The 16976-nt window shown below is 50.8% G+C and overlaps 1 protein-coding gene across 4 annotated transcripts in view; it reads left to right on the forward strand.

Moving 5' to 3' along the window:
* plekha6 (pleckstrin homology domain containing, family A member 6) overlaps window positions 1-16976 on the forward strand; it is a 198616-nt gene that overhangs the window by 145705 nt on the left and 35935 nt on the right. For 2 of the 4 annotated variants that reach the window (XM_055654906.1, XM_055654909.1), the window contains 5 exons: window positions 7197-7372; window positions 9271-9726; window positions 11185-11668; window positions 14562-14642; window positions 16824-16877. In XM_055654906.1, coding sequence (XP_055510881.1) covers window positions 7197-7372; window positions 9271-9726; window positions 11185-11668; window positions 14562-14642; window positions 16824-16877 — 1251 coding nt within the window. The remainder of the gene's footprint in view (window positions 1-7196; window positions 7373-9270; window positions 9727-11184; window positions 11669-14561; window positions 14643-16823; window positions 16878-16976) is intronic. The other 2 variants (XM_055654907.1, XM_055654908.1) reach the window with 2 other exon arrangements.

The following is a 16976-nucleotide window of genomic DNA, read 5'->3' on the forward strand; positions in this document are numbered from 1 at the left end:
GTCTCCATTGGTTACGGGGATTATGGAGGCGATGGAGAAAATAGCCTTCATTATAGAAATAGCTTCAAAGGAGAAGTTATAAATTACTCCATTTAGATCCTGAACATTAAAAACGATGGGGGGAGGGGAGGGGAGGGGAGGGTGGTGGGGGGAGGAAAAACCAAAACATTGCTCCAATCTGGGCTAGCCTGTCAGTGTAGTAATTCTTGACGCGAAGCTCTAATGGTTGACCTGCTGTTTTGTCTTTTCCCCTTCTGCATGAGGAGTCCCTGAACCAGAAGTGTCTGCATTGTTGCTGTCTTGAAATTTCAGCGGGAGCTCAGCTAGGTACAATTTACTGTTCTTCTGACCGACCGGGCTGAGGTTTATAGAGTCAGTCGAACAGACACACACACGCATGCACGCACGCGCACACACACATACACACACACATACACGCGCGCGCACACACACACACACGCACGAACGAGCACACACGCACACACACACACACACAAACACACACACACACACACACACACACACACACACGCATGCACGCACGAACGCGCACACACACACCCACACACGCACGAACGAGCACACACACACACACACACACACACACACACACACACACACAGCACACACACACACACACACACACACACACACACACACACACACACACACACACACACACACACCCACACACACGCACGAACGAGCACACACACACACACACACACACACACACACACACACACACACACACACACACACACACACACACCACACACACACACACAACACACCTTCCTAAACCAGCATACAGCATCGAATGAATGATCCTCCTTTGTCATTCCTTGTGTTGCATAATCAAGGTATGCAAAGGGTTGCCACATAAAGGCCATCAACAAAGTATTCAATCTTAACACAAACCATTTGTAACACATTCCATTTGTGATTCCCCCTTAGTTTAGTTGAGAGGTACAGCGAGGAAACAGGCCCTTCGGCCCACCGAGTCCACACTGACCAGTGATCCCCGCACATTAATCCTATCCTGCACTCACTAGGGACAATTTTACATTCACACCAAGCCAATTAACCTGCAAACCCGCGCGTCTTTGGAGTGTGGGAGGAAACCGAAGATCTCGGGGGAAATCCCACAGGGAGAACGTACAAACTCCGTACAGACAGCACCCGTGGTCAGGATCGAACCAGGGTTCCTGACGCTGTGAGGCAGCAGCTCTACCGCTGCGCCTCCGTGCCGCCCACTAGTCACGTGGTCCCCCCATGCTGGGCCCTCCTTTGTTCTCCCTCTGATAAAGAAACAGAAAATAGCGGTGATCTCGGGAGTATCTGCGGAAAGAAAGAGAGAGAGAAAGGAAAATCGTTGATGTTGCGAGAGTCTCAGGCTCGAAAGGCCCACTCCTGCACCTATTTTCTATGTTTCTATGAAAAGCTTGATCGCAAAGATGTCTTGACAAGATATGTGTTGTGTTCCATTAAATCTTGGAAGTTTTATGCCCTTTAGTCATCTGAATTAACTACCAGGCATCTAAATTCTACGGATATTTCATAATTCCATTGGCAACGTTCAAATCTCAAATGCAACTTTTATTTATATCACGCCCTTAACAAAGAATAATGTCCCAACATGTTTCACAGGGCGTATCCTGGGAACATTTGATATCAAATTAGGTAAACATATTCGAGCAGGGAAACTGTGTCACGGAGAAAGGTATTTATACAGGAGGCAGAGATTTTGGAAGAGAATTCCAGAGCCTGGGATGTTGGCAAAGTCTCGCATAGCAGAACGGATCAATTCAGGAACATTTTTTGGGGGATATTCAGCTGGTCAAGCAGCATCTGTGGGGAGACTCCAGATGAATTTTACTGGTAGGTGACTTCTTCTCAGTAGATTTAATTCTCTGCTCTTTCTATTTCCCATTTCAATGGAGCTATATTTGTCATTTATGCAATTGGACAGCGCTGCTCGTTTTGCATATGCCGCACCTTCTGACTCCGACATTTTTCAAAGTCCAGGTCAGCCCGCGCGCTCGCCAACCAGCGTCCCTCCCTCTCCTGGCCCGGCCGTCTCTGTGTCCCGGGGGGGTGGGGGGGTCCTCCTGCAGCCGAACCCGAATGCGCTGGAGGCATTAACCCGGTTCACCCTTCCACCGGCCCTTGCTCCATCGCGCCCGACGTCTCTCCAGCTCCCTCCCGGTCACGCCGACCGACCGACCAACCGACCGACGAGCCTTCGGGCGAGCTCTTGGCCCCGTCCACCAACGAGCATTTTTTAAAACTTTTCCATTAAATTGAAGAATGCAGAACTGGAGAGGAGGAAATATCTTTGAGTGTGATAAGAGTTAAAGCCCTGTCCCACTGTACGATTTCATTCCAAGAGCTCTCCCGAGTTTAAAAAAAAAATCAAACTCGTGGTAAGCCCGTAGAATGAACGTGGCGGGTACGTCGGAGCTCGGGGACGTCTCTCAGCGGCTCGTAACGCTAACGGCAGTTACTCGGGAAGACTCGCTAACGGCAGGTAAGCTCGGGAAGACTCGTGAAGATTTTTTAAACACGTTGAAAAATGTCCACGAGAGCCCCGAGTGCCGACGAACCGCCATTACCGTAAATCTCCGAGTTCAAATCGGGGCAAACTCGGGAGAGCTCTTGGAATGAACTCGTACCGTGGGACAGGGCTATTAGATGGGATTAGAGAAGGAGAGACGGGGTGGCGAGGGAGGGAGGGGTGAGTCCAGAGGTTGATGTGCAAAGGAGGTTAACATTTAACAAATGGAATGAGGTTGTTTTTTTTACATTTTGGTTGATTATTGCCACGTGTAACACGGTACAGTAAAAAGCTTTGTTTAGTGTTATCCAGTCAAATTATACTATGTGCGAGTCTTTAACTTGCACTAAATGTCGTATCCTGTACCTGTGATCTGTGGATGGCTCGATTATAGTCATGTCCAGTTTTTTTCTTAGATTGGATAGCGTGCAAACTAAGAGCTTTCCACTGTACCTCAGTACACGTGACAATAATACGCTAAACTAAACAATTCCTTCAGGTGCCGGGATCAAATGCTCCACAACATCTTCCTTGAAACCTTCTAACTCTTGAATTAACGGACCCCATATCCATTAAGACTTTGCTCATTTGCACTTGCATGTTTTATCAGGCCTGGTTCTGAGTTCTGGATCGATACATTTGCTGTTTAGCAATGTTAAAGGAGCGATATAAATTCAGGTTGCATTTGTTCCGTTTAGTTGAGAGATCCAGCACGGGAACAAAGGGTCTTTGAGTCCGCGCCGACCAGCCATCGCCCCGTACGCTAGCACCACCCTACACACAAGGAGGGACAATTTACAATCTCTGCCGAGGCCAGTTAACCTACAAACCTGCACGTCTTTGGGAAACCGGAGCACCCGGAGAAAACCCACGCAGGTCCCGGGGAGAACGTGCAAACTCCGTGCGGGCAGCACCCTTAGTCAGGATCGAACCCTGGTCTCTGGCGCTGTGTGGCAGCAACTCTACCGCTGCGCCTCCGTGACGCCCTATTTGCAGTATTTTTTTATTGCAGAGTACAAATGTCTAAAACTGTCCTTCACGGAACGGCTGCATCTCGAGGCTGCGTTTAGCCTTCATTTCAATCCAGCCGACATATGCTCCTCGAAACGAGAAATATTCTACATTTCCTACCCTCTCTCCTGCATCCATTGCTTGATGCATCTATTCACAGCTGCATACATTTTTGTTGTTGTTGCATATTTAGCAATCCCATGGTTTTGATTGCAAAAGTACATTTTGGAATATGTCAGTGCGAGAGAGTTGGGATGTGCGGGGAGGGGAAGAGAAGATGATGAATGCGGGAGTTGTCCCCAGGCTCAGAATCCTCCCGTTACTCCTCCCTGTACAGCATTCAATGAGGTGATACCTCCCGTGGTCAAATAGACCTCTCCTGTCCCTGTTGGCACTTGGTCATTCTGGGGAGATATTTTATCCTGGAGGTCTCTTATAGTCCACCTTCTCTTCCCCCCAGCTCTGTGTACAGAACGTGCAAACTCCGTGCAGACAGCACCCGCGGTCAGGATCGAACCCGGTTCTCTGGCGCCGTGAGGCAGTAGCTCTACCGTGCTGCCCTGTTGTGTAGTGTTGGTCTCCGGCACGTCCCATGATCAAGTACAACGTTGTGTCCGGGCTCCCTTACATCCATGTCCGCTCATGCCTGGGGAGATATTTGTCTTCATGTTGGCTCGATCTGTCCCCCAGCTCTGCCCCAGCGGAGACAGAGTGTAGCGCATCGCAAGACACCCTGTCAAAAAACTCATGGATAGGACAGATTTGGAGGGATATGGATCAAACGCGGGCAGGTGGGACTAGTGTAGCTGGGGCATGTTGGCCGGTATGGGCAAGTTGGGCCGAAGGGCCTGTTTCTACACTGTATGACTCTACTCATAGGGGTCTTGGGTCTGCATGTATTCAAGAGAGAGTTAGATACAGTTCTTAGGGCTAATGGAGATGAAGAAAAACATTTTCACCCAGAGAGTTGTGAATCTGTTGAATTCTCTGCCTCAGAAGGCGGTGGAGGCCAGTTCGCTGGATGCTTTCAAGAGAGAGGTAGATAGGGCTCTTAAAGATAGCGGAGTCAAGGGATATGGGGAGAAGGCAGGAACAGGGTACTGATTGTGGATGATCAGCCATGATCACATTGAGTGGCGGTGCTGGCTCGAAGGGCCGAATGGCCTGCTCCTGCACCTATTGTCTATGCTTCTTTGGAACTCGGTGCAGCCAATGCCAAGGCTCTATGGGGGAGGACCACAGTCTAGGGTCCTTCCGCTGCTGGACATTGAGGGGCAGAGTCGGGTGGGGACACCCCTCAAACAAGGGGAGGGATAACAGCCCAGGGGGCCAGATGAGTGGCAATGTTGTCGTGTGTAAGGAGATAGAGAGAGGCCCGCTCTAGTGGGTATAACACAAGCAATACTGAATGTGACACTGAGGAAGTATTAAGAGTTTTGCACAATTTTTGTGCTATCTATTATTTAGGTTTAATTTTTAAAATTTAAATGATTCAGCTGGGATCCGGAGAACTTTCTTTGTTTTAGGGCCCTCACACGCACATGAGGATGTTGACAGGACTCGAGGACCTGAGCTACAGGGAGGGGTCGGGCAGGACTTGGAGCGCAGGAGGATGAGGGATGTTCTTATAGAGATGCAGGAGGTAGTGAGAGAAACACAGAGCCTCTTGCCCAGAGTAGGGGAATCGAGAACCAGAGGACATAAGTTTAACGTGAGGGGGGAAAGATTGAGGGGTAACTTTTTCCACACAAAGGGCCGTGGCTGTATGGAACAAGCTGGGCAGGGTCTATTGCGATGTTTAAGAACCATTTGGATGGGTACATGGATAGGACAGGTTTAGGAGGATATGGGGCAAATGTGGGACAAGTGCAGATGGGGCATTTTGGTCAACATGGGCAAGTTGGGCCGAAGGGCCTGTTTCAAGGCTGTGTGACTATGACTAAGTGAAGCTAAGTGTGTTATGTTGGCTCTGTGTATGCTGGAGTAGGTGGAGAGACCACCAGGAGTCTCAGTTAGACCATTGGGACCTGTTGCCGATCGTACATGGGGCCCCATGTTTGCCCAAAGGTTGGCTGATCTATGGCACTCAAGCTGGTAGTGCACATAAACTAGATGCAAAAGGCAATAGTTGCAGGAGGAGGACATTCGGCCCATCGAGCCAGTACCCCCATTCAATGGGATCATGCAGATTTGTGTAGCAAGGAACTGCAGATGCTGGTTTACACCTGATGTCTTTCTGCTGTGATATTACTGGCAGTCATAGAGAGTTAGGCAGTATAGAAACAGGCCCTTCTGCCCAACACACCCTGCCTACCAAGATGCCCCATCTTAGATAGACACAAAATGATGGAGTAACTCAGCGGGCCAGGCAGCATCTAATCTCCCAATTTTGTTAGTCCTTGCTGTTTCCTCCCCTTCCTCAGCCCTCCTGCTGTCTCCTCCCAATCCGCCAGCCTTCGGGCTCCTCCTCCTTTTTCCTTTCTTCTCCCCGCCCCCCCCCACCCCCGATCAGTCTGAAGAAGGGTTTCGGCCCGAAACGCTGCCTATTTCCTTCGCTCCATAGATGCTGCTGCACCCGCTGAGTTTCTCCAGCATTTTTGTGTACCGGCATCTCTCAGTGCAGGTTAGTTGGCTCCAAAGAGGTTTTGAGTTGGTGCTGGTCTTTAGCTGTAGGATGCACGGCCAAAGATTAGGTGGTAGACAAAAAATGCTGGAGAAACTCAGCGGGGGAGGCGGCATCTATGGAGCGAAGGAATAGGTGGCGTTTCGGGTCTAGACTGATGTGGCGGGGGGAGGGGGGGGGGGATGGATGGAGGGGCGGGAAGATGACAGGAAGAGGTGGAGACAGTGGGCTGTGGGAGAGCTGGGAAGGGGAGGGGAAGGAGGGAGAAAGCAAGGACTACCTGAAATTGGAGAAGTCAATGTTCATACCGCTGGGGTGTAAACTACCCAAGCGAAATATGAGGTGCTGCTCCTCCAATTTGAAGTGGGACTCACTTTAGCCATGGAGGAGGCCCAGGACAGAGAGGTCGGATTCGGAATGGGAGGGGGAGTTGAAGTGCTGAGCCACCGGGAGATCAGGTTGGTTAATGCGAACTGAGCGGAGGATAGATGTGGAATCGGTGCGATGTCTCCTGGGTTCAGTTTGTTTCTGGAGCTGCCGTGCGGTGTGACAGAGCCGTCATGATGGCCCTGAACTCGCTGGAGTTTAGAACGATGTAGGGGGGACCTCATCGAAACTCACCGAATGGGGAAAGGCCTGGACAGAGTGGATGTGGAGAGGATGTTACCACTAGTGGGAGAGTCCCGGAACACAGACCAACCACAGCTTCAGAATAAAAGGACATTCCTTTAGAAAGGAGATCAGGAGGAATTTCTTTAGCCAGGGGCAGGTGAATCTGTGGAATTCATTGCCACAGACAGCAGTGGCGGCCAAGTCAATAGGTATTTTTTAAGCGGAGATTGACAGGTTCTTGATTAGTATGGGTGTCAGGGGTTCTGGGGAGAATGGGGTTTAGAGGAGCCATGATTGAATGACGGAAGGGACTTGATGGGCCCCGAACGGCCCGACTCTGCCCCCGGTACTGATGAACTAACGGACTTTTGTTCCTCCTCCTCTCTCCCGCAGCTGACTATAACCAGGCAGGTGGAGGGTGTTCACAGTAATGACCATTGCGTTCGTTACCAGGCCGAGCACACAGGTATCAGGACCTACTACCTGAGCGCGGAGAACAAGGGCGAGATGGAGGGCTGGATCAACGCCATGAACGAGGCAGCGAGCATCCAGACCGTGCCCCTGACCAGGTGAGTGGTCTTGGTGAGACCACACCTGGAGTATTGCGTACAGGTTTGGTCTCCTAATGTGAGGAAATACATTCTTGCCACAGAGGGAGTACAGAGAAGGTTCACCAGACTGATTCCTGGGATGGCAGGACTTTCCTATGAAGAAAGACTGGATAGACTCGGCTTGTACCCGCTAGAATTTAGAAGATTGAGGGGGGGATCTTATAGAAACTTACAAAATTCTTCAGGGGTTGGACAGGCTAGATGCAGGAAGATTGTTCCCGATGTTGGGGAAGTCCAGAACTAGGGGTCACAGGTTAAGGATAAGGGGGAAATCATTTAGGGCCGAGATGAGAAAAACATTTTTCACACAGAGAGTGGTGAATCAGTGAAATTCTCTGCCACAGAAGGTAGTTGAGGCCACACAGTTCATTGGCTATATTTAAGAGGGAGTTAGATGTGGCCCTTGCGGCTAAAGGGATCAGGGGGTATGGAGAGAAGGCAGGTACGGGATACTGAGTTGGATGATCAGCCATGATCATATTGAATGGCGGTGCAGGCTCGAAGGGCCGAATGGCCTACTCCTGCACCTATTTTCTATGTTTCTATTTATGTTTCTATGAACCTGTACAGGTGTTCAGCGGTGAGCGTATCGTTCGCCAGGTGTCTCAGTTAGCCCACCGGGACCTGGTGGCCATTGGTAAACGGGCCCCACGTTCGCCCAATGGTCGACCGGCCTGGTGCACAGAATCTAGACCAGCGGTGGGGAACCTTTTCATGTCGGAATGCCGCATTAAGTTAGCTGTAATCTAATAAGGCCGCATCCAAGAAACTTCAATTAGATATACCTCAAAATGTACATTATTTTCTAAAAATCTAACCACTAAATGAAAATGAAAAAATCTTGTTCATGCTAAAGTTAACTAACCCTTTTAATGACTTTGTTGGGACTGCTTTTTGTGGGAAAGCATTTGAATATTTGTCTGCAACATGGAGGTACGCAGCTTCAGCTGATCTTCTAGATGGGTATCATTTGTGACCTTAAGGGCGCCTTGATTTGGGTTAGGTAGGAGAATGTAGATTGGTTGAAAAGCAAGAAAGCATTTTTCGTGCGGAGAGGATGATGTCGTTGAATCTTCTTTAACTCTATGGGGGTATTTTAAATACGTTCATTTTAAGATTAAAATAAAAATAAATAAAGACGAAGAAAAAATTATTAATAATAATAAAAGGATTTGGTCTACAAAGTTTGGATTCATTCAAAAGGCCGCACTTAATGGCCTAGAAGGCCGCATGCAGCCTTAAGGCCACAGGTTCCCCACCTCTGATCGAGACGCAGATTTGTGTCGGATGCTGGCTTACATCGAGGATAGACACGAAACGCCGGAGTAACTCAGCGGGACGGGCAGCGTTCCTCAGTGCCAGATTTGTTGGCTCAAAGAGTTATGGAGTATGGCGCTGGTCTTTAGCTGTAGGATGCACGGCCCTAGAATATGGGCGGTGTCTCCTGACTGGTGTGGGAATAGCTGCATCCGAGACTGCATCGCCCACTGTGGATGGTACCCAATCCATCACACAGACCCACCTCCAATCGGTGGACCTGAAGGGCCTGTTTCCGTGCTGTAACTCTAAACTAAACTAGTGTGAACGGGTGATCGCTGGTCGGCACGGACTCGGTGGGCCGAAGGGCCTGTTTCCGCGCTGTATCTTTAAACTCAACTCAACTAAATTTAGCTTCGTCCAAAGAAGGGTCTCGACCCGAAATGTCACCCATTCCTTCTCTCCAGAGAAGCTGCCAGTCCCACTGGGTTACTCCAGCATTTTGTGTTTATATCAGCATCTGCAGTTCCTTCCGACAGAGATACCAAATTTGATTTAACTCAGTGGCTAACTTGTTCTCTTTCTCTTCCGCTTGGCAGGACGGGGGTGAGTTTTCAGCACCAGCCCCGCGCGGAGTCGAACCACACCAGTTCGAACCACAAACGACTGATTAAACCCGACATGGAGAAGAAGGGGGGCGAGGCGGACGGGTTTGAGAGGTACCACAGGCAGAGTGAGGGCAAGGACTCGGGCAAGGATACGGCAGCGAGGGTTAATGGTCTAGCCGCTCCTCAAGGCCCCTTTGATGGCAGCAGCCCCGGCGCGGAGCGGAGAACCCACCCGGGCTACGAGAGGCCACAGCAGCAGCAGCAGCAGCAGCAGCAGCCCAATGGCCACGGCTGGCAACAGGCCTCGCCCGGCAACGCTGTTCACCGCCGCGGCTTCGTGCCGCGCACCAACACCGAGAAACTGGCACAGCGCCTATCCTCGCTCACTCAGCTGCAGCAGTGGGTCAACATACGCAGGTCTGCCCTGCCCACGGATGACCCACGGAGGTGAGTGGCCTGCTTCACTTTGGTTCAGTTCAGTTTCATTCACTTCAATTCATTTTAGTTCAGTTCAGACCAGTCCAGTTTAGTTTAGTTTAGAGATACAGCGCGGAAACAGGTCGTTTCGGCCCACCGAGTCCGCGCCGACCAGCGATCCGCGCACACTAACACTATCCTACACCCACTAGGGACTAGGATCCTGGCAACATCCTCGTAAATCTTCTCTGCACCCTTTCAAGCTTGACAGCATCTTTCCTATAACATGGTGCCCAGAGCTGAACACAATACTCTCGATACGGTCTCCCCAACGTCTTATACAACTGCAACATGAGTTGCAGGGGTCTAAGGTGTGAAGTCTGTGATCTCCTAATAACAAATACAAATCAAATTTGACTTTTATTACCTTCTGGTTGGAGAACGACAAGAATGACACACATTGTGCGGTGACAAGTTCATAAGTTCCGGGAGCAGAATCAGGCCATTCGGCCCATCAAGTCTACTCCCCCATTCAATCATCTCTCCCTCCCAATCCCATTCTCCTGCCTTCTCCACATAACCCCTGACAACCGTACTAATCAAGAACCTGTCAATCTCCGCCTTAAAAATATCCACTGAAGTGGCCTCCCCAGTCGTCTGTGGCAAAGAATTCCACAGATTCACCGCCCCCTGAGTAAAGAATTGTCCTCCTCATCTCCTTTTGTAAAAGAATGTCCTTTTATTCTGAGGCTTTGGCCACTGATCCTGGACAACCCTATACATGTTGTAAAGAAGCATCTTGAGAACTTACCGGGAGGGTTGGCCTTGTTGCAGACGTTGCCTGCTCAATGTTTCTAGACTCTGATATCAAAACCAACGGCAGGCTACAGAGAGAGGCCAGTCGCTTAAAATAGTCGAGTGGCATATCAGCTCAGCCTGTCAGCCAACACCAGCTCTAAGTTTTAGTCGTCGACAGAGTGAGGGATAAATTGAGCAGACCAATTGAACACCCCAGTGTGATAATGCCTTTTATAATGCCAATGCATTTCGTTGTCTCTGTACTGTACACTGACAATGACAATAAATTGAATCATTTCATTTCATTTCATAATCGAGGACCAGAGGCCAACGCCTCAGAATAAAAGGACGTTCCTTTAGGAAGGCGATGAGAAGGAATTTTCACACAGTCTGTGGAATTCTGTGCCTCAGAGGGCGGTGGAGGCCGGTTCTCTGGATACTTTCAAGAGAGAGCTAGATAGGGCCCTTGAAGATAGCGGAGTCAGGGGATATGGGAGAAGGCAGGAACGGGGTATTGATTGGGGATGATCAGCCATGATCACATTGAATGGCGATGCTGGCTCGAAGGGCCGAATGGCCTACTCCTGCACCTATTGTGCATTGTCTACCATGCCATACGGTATTGGGGCGACCAGAACTGGGGGCAATGTTCCCATATGTGGCCTAACCAGACTGTCTCTTCCCCCACAGTTCCCAGGTGTACCACACACCAACCAGAGAGGTGCCAGAGTACTACAACCTGCTTTCACCGTATTACCAAGAGGAGTACCCACAATTTGTGCCGGCTGGCGGGCGGCCGGACAGCATCTGCTCCGTGCCTTCGTACAACCGGCTGACGGCGCGGTGGTCCATCGACGAGCGGCAGCCCCCTTACCCGCTGAGGGACTGGCAGGGCCAGCAGCCGCCCTATAGCGGGCAGGGCTCCCCGGTGTGGCACGGCGTGCCGTCCCCTTACCCGCAGGAGGTGGACAGCGTGGGCAGCACCATGCGGCGGCTCTCCCTCCAGCCCCGCTCGCGGTCCGTGCCGCGCTCGCCGTCCCAGGCCCCGCTGGCGGTCAACCACGTCTACTCCCCGGCTCGGTCGCCCAGCGGCCCCTTCCAGCCGGCGCGGACCCAGCCCGACGAGAATCTCGCCGACCCCGGCTACACGCTGCGCCGCTCCCGCAGCGCCAAGGTAACGACCGTCCGCCCTTAACGCTGCTCGCAGAGCCAGGGCCATGCAGCGGTAGAGTTGCTGCCTCACAGCGCCAGGGACCCGGGTTCGATCCTGACTACGGGTGCTGTCTGTGCGGAGTTTTGATTTTTTTCCCAGCGACCTGCGTGGGTTTATTTCTGGTTTATCTACAAACCCGCACGTCTTTCAGATGTGGGAGGAAACCGGAGCACCCGGACTAAACCCACGCGCAAACTCCGTACAGACAGCACCCGTAGTCTGGATCGAACGAACCCTGGTCTCTGGCGCTGCGAGGTGGGGGGATGGTGGGGGGGGGGGGGGGGGGGGGGGGGGGGGGGGGGGGGGAGGGGGGGGATGAGGGGGGGGTGGTGGGGGGGGGGCTTGGTGGATTAGAAATAATTCAATAGCAAGGTTCACCCTTTAAAAGATATGAGTTTATTGGACGAAGGTGACATGTTTGACTTCATAAATCTTTTATTGTGTTTTATTTCCCTTGAGCAGGCTGCAGGCACTAACTCTCTTGGCTTCTAGAATGGAATAGGGAATTTCAATGAAGCTGTGTGTTTGTTCAGCAACAGGCAATTAAAAAAAATAAATCAATATTTCAGGGGTAAGCTCTCTCCACAATAAGTTTATTGCTTATACAGATAGATCTGCAAATCATAGATTGCAACAAACAAGTACCACTTGGTTCAAGGGCTTCACAGTTTAGTTTAGTTTAGAGATACTGCCCCGGAAACAGGCCCTTCGGCCCACCGGGTCCGCGATGACCAGCGATCCCCGCACACTAACACCATCCTACACCCACTAGGAACATTTTTTACATTTACCAAGCCAATTAACCGACAAACCTGTACGTCTTTGGAGTGTGGGAGGAAACTGGAGCACCTGGGGAAAACCCACGCGGTCCCAGGGAGAAGGTACAAACTCCGTACTGACAGCGCCCGTAGTCAGGATCGAACCCAGGTTTCTGGGGCTGTGAGGCAGCAATTCTACCGCTGTGGCACCGTGCCTACCCTAGTTGCTGAGGAGGTTGTCTCCTCTATAAAAGTATCTGAGTTTAGTTTATTGTCACGTGTACTGAAGTGAAAGGGAAAAGCTTTTGTTGCCTGCTAACCAGTTAGCGGAAAGACAATACATGATTACAATCGAGCCATCCACAGTGTAGAGATACATGATAAAGGGAATAACGTTTAGTGCAAGACAAAGCCAGCAAAGTCCTATCAAAGATAGTCAGAGAATATCTAATGAGGTCTCTAATGAGGTAGATAGTAGTTCAGGACTGCTCTCTTCTTGTAGGCAGTATGGTTTGGTTTAGTTTAGAGATACAGCGCGGAAACAGGCCCTCTGGCCCACCGAGTCCGCACCGACCAGCGATCCCCGCACACTAACACCATCCTACACTGGGGACAATTTCCAGTTTTACCGAAGTCAATTTAAATACGTCGTTAGAGTTTAGGAGGAAACCGGAGGTCTCGGAGCAAACCCACGCGGGTCACGGGGAGAACGTACAGACAAGCGCCCGTAGTCAGGATCGAACCGGGGTCTCTGGCACTGTAAAGCAGCAACTCTACCGCTGCGCCACCCTGCCGCGACTTGAGGGGAAACAGAATGTGATGGGTGTTTGGAACGAGTTGCCAGAAGAGGTAGTTGAGGCTGGGACAATCACAACATTTAAATGACATTTGGACAGGTACACGGATAGGAAAAGAGTAGAGGGATATGGAGCAAAGGCCGACAGTCGGGACTCGCGTAGATGGGACATGTGGGCAAGTTGGGCTGAAATGCCCGTTTTCTTTTCTGCTGCACGACTTTACGTTAGACTTTAGAGACACTGCGCAAAAACCAGGCCCTTCGGCCCACCGGATCTGCTGCTGACCAACGATCACCCACTTCACTAAAGGGCCTGTCCCACTTGGCGATGTTTTTCGGCGACTGCTGGCATCATTGACTGATGTATCAGGTCATCGAAAAAGTCGTGGCGGATATTGACGTGTGATATATTTCCCTCGAGCGTCGTGACATTACTTTGTTGCCGCTGGATTTTGAAATGTTCAAAATCTTTCGGCGACCCTGATTCGTCAGCCAATGACGTCGGCAGTCGCCGAAAATAATCGGCAAGTGGGACAGGCCCTTACACTATCCTACACACACTAGGGGACAACTTACCATTATACCAAACGCCGTAAGGCAGCGATTCTACCACCGCACCGCCCAGTTGCCTGACAACAACTGGGAAGGAAACAGTTGGGTCATAATTGCAATTGTACAGGGCCCTAGTGAGACCACACCCGGAGTATTGTGTGCAGTTTTGGTCCCCTAATTTGAGGAAGGACATTCTTGCTATTGAGGGAGTGCAGCGTAGGTTTACAAGGTTAATTCCCTGGATGGCGGGACAGTCATATGCTGAGAGAATGGAGCGGCTGGGCCTGTACACTCTGGAGTTTAGAAGGATGAGGGGATATCTCATTGAAACATAGAAGATTGTTAAGGGCTTGGACACACTAGAGGCAGGAAACATGTTCCCGATGTTTGGGGGGGGGGGGGGGGTGGGGAGAGGGGGGGGGAGTCCAGAACCAGGGGCCACACACAGTTTAAGAATAAGGGGTAAGCCATTTAGAACGGAGGCGAGGAAACACTTTTTCTCACAGAGAGTGGTGAGTCTGTGGAATTCTCTGCCTCAGAGGGAGGTGGTGGCCGGTTCTCTGGATGCTTTCAAGAGAGAGCTAGATAGGGCTTCTTAAAGATAGAGTCAGGGGATATGGGGAGAAGGCAGGAACGGGGCACTGATTGGGGATGATCGGCCATGATCACATTGAATAGCGGTGCTGGCTCGAAGGGGCCCGCATCTATTGTCTATAATGTGAAAACGTGTGCTCTTTGTTCCCACCAGTACGAGTACACGGGAGAAAGAAGACCTGCGGCCACACACCCCTACCACTTCTCCATCTCCCGATCCGTACAAGACAGAATGGTAGGTCCCCAGAACCACTTAACGTGCAAATTCACTGGCAGTGATGCTTTAAGACATTAATTTGCCTTCAAGAAAAATTGATAACATGACACTATTGAGCCTGCTTCATTAAACCCCAGCTCCCGGATCCCATCTGTTGTGTCGTCTCGAATGCTTCACCATCAGAACATTTTTTTTTTTCCTCTTTTGCTCTTCACCATCTGTCCATTGTCTCAATTTCCGTCGGGCAGTTTCTCCATCTCCCGTTTCAAATTCCCAGCGTCAAGCATCGGAAAAGATTCGCGTGCAGGAGAGAACTGGTTTAAATCGATGGTGGACAAAAAATGCCGGAGTAACTCAGCGGGTGAGGCAGAAAAATTTTTTTTCACACAGGGAGTAGTGAATCTCTGGAACTCTCTGCCACAGAAGGTAGTTGAGGCCACAGTTCATTGACTATATTTAAGAGGGAGTTAGATGTGGCCCTTGTGGCTAAAGGGATCAGGGGGTATGGAGAGAAGGCAGGTACAGGATACTGAGTTGGATGATCAGCCATGATCATATTGAATGGCGGTGCAGGCTCGAAGGGCCGAATGGCCTACTCCTGCACCTATTTTCTATGTTTCAGTTGAGGGACCGTGTCGCTCATTTGTTTAGCTTAGAGATACAGCGCGGAAACTGGCCCTTCGGCCCACCGAGTCCGCGCCGACCAGCGACCCCCCCCCCACACACTATCACTATCCTAGGTAGACAAAAATGCTGGAGAAACTCAGCGGGTGCAGCAGCATCCATGGAGCGAAAGACTATCAGACTGAAGAAGGGTTTCGGGACGAAACGTTGCCTATTTCCTTCGCTCCATAGATGCTGCTGCACCCGCTGAGTTCCTCCAGCATTTTTGCCTACCTGCAATATTCCTAATGTGGCTTCACCGACATCTTTGTACAACTTTAACGTAACAACCCAACTTGTGTACTCAATACCCGGACTGATGAAGGCCAATGAGCTCTGTAGGTTTACTATCGAATCTTTAACAAGTGGCTGCTTCTCCACTAAATGCTGTTTAAGTTCCCGTTAATGATTTAAATTCCAGAAACCTTCATATTTAGTCTCGTTTAGTGCCATCTTAGGTGCAGAGCCATGCTTTGAAATGCTTTTGAGATGGGTTAGAGTGTCACAGTGCGATAAACAGGCCTTTCGGCCCAACTTGACCAACATGCCCCATCTACACTCACTAGTCCCACCTGCCCGCGTGTGGCCCATGTCCCTCGAAACCTCTCCTATCCACGCACCTGTCTTAAATGTTTCCAAGGCATGGCGCCTCTTGCATGCGGGGACAGTGGACTATTTCTGTGTAATTCTGCTAATCGGGGATTTTCTTGTTTGTGCGGTGATACTCAACTCGACTGTAAGTGAGATAATAATGTCACTGCACTTGCACTTCGGATATGTGACCATAAACAACTATTGAGCAATTATTCTTCCCTATCTGCCTGGCGTGATACTGTCTAGGACGGTCGCCAACTCTCTCACTCCCAAATAAGGGACAGAGGGTCAAAATACGGGACAAATTCCCCACGGCAACCCGGTGACCGGCTGGTCCGTGGCTGGGTGAATGATGAGTTGGCCCCGGGTGCTGGACTGCACACAAAGCCCAGCCGGCGGGGCCAGCTGAGGAGTTTTGGCCCCGGGCAGCGCGACATCGCGCGACAAGTCCGGCGCCCCGTCCCAACTAATGAACCGATGATCGGCCGTGAGAGTTATGGCATCTGCCTTTAAATTTTGTCTGCCTGTAACTGTGTGGGTGGGATTTATGGTGGTGTCGGCGGCAAGCGACGGTCTGTAGTGCGGACAACTGGCCGGGCTGCCGACCGACTGACGGGGCCACGGGCGAGGCGCTGCTGCTGCTGCTGCTGCACTCCATGGGCTGCACTACGTTGGGACGGGTGAGGCGCTCCGACCCGACAGTCCCCTCGACCCGAGCAGTAGCGGTCAAATACGGGACAAGGGCGGTCCCGTACGGGACAAACCAATTTAGCCCAATATACGGGATGTCCCGGCTAATACGGGGCAGCTGGCAACCCTACTGTCTATAGATGTGCCCTTTTACAGTCTTTAACCTCTGTTTCTGCTGCTTACTAACTCTTGGCTTCTTCCTTTCTTCCGCATTCTCTGACTCTGCGATTCCTTTACTCTGTGGCGGAACAGGATGAAATTCTAGACCTGCAATTGCAGAGGAAGCTAGAGTTTTTGGATCAACAGGTGGGATTCAGTTGCAAAATGGTACCTGTGTTTGTTCCCCATTGATAGACAATAGACAATAGGTGCAGGAGGTGGCCATTCGGTCCTTTGAGCCAGCAC

Source organism: Leucoraja erinacea, chromosome 24 (genome assembly GCF_028641065.1).
Source record: "Leucoraja erinacea ecotype New England chromosome 24, Leri_hhj_1, whole genome shotgun sequence".
NCBI lineage: Eukaryota > Metazoa > Chordata > Chondrichthyes > Rajiformes > Rajidae > Leucoraja > Leucoraja erinaceus.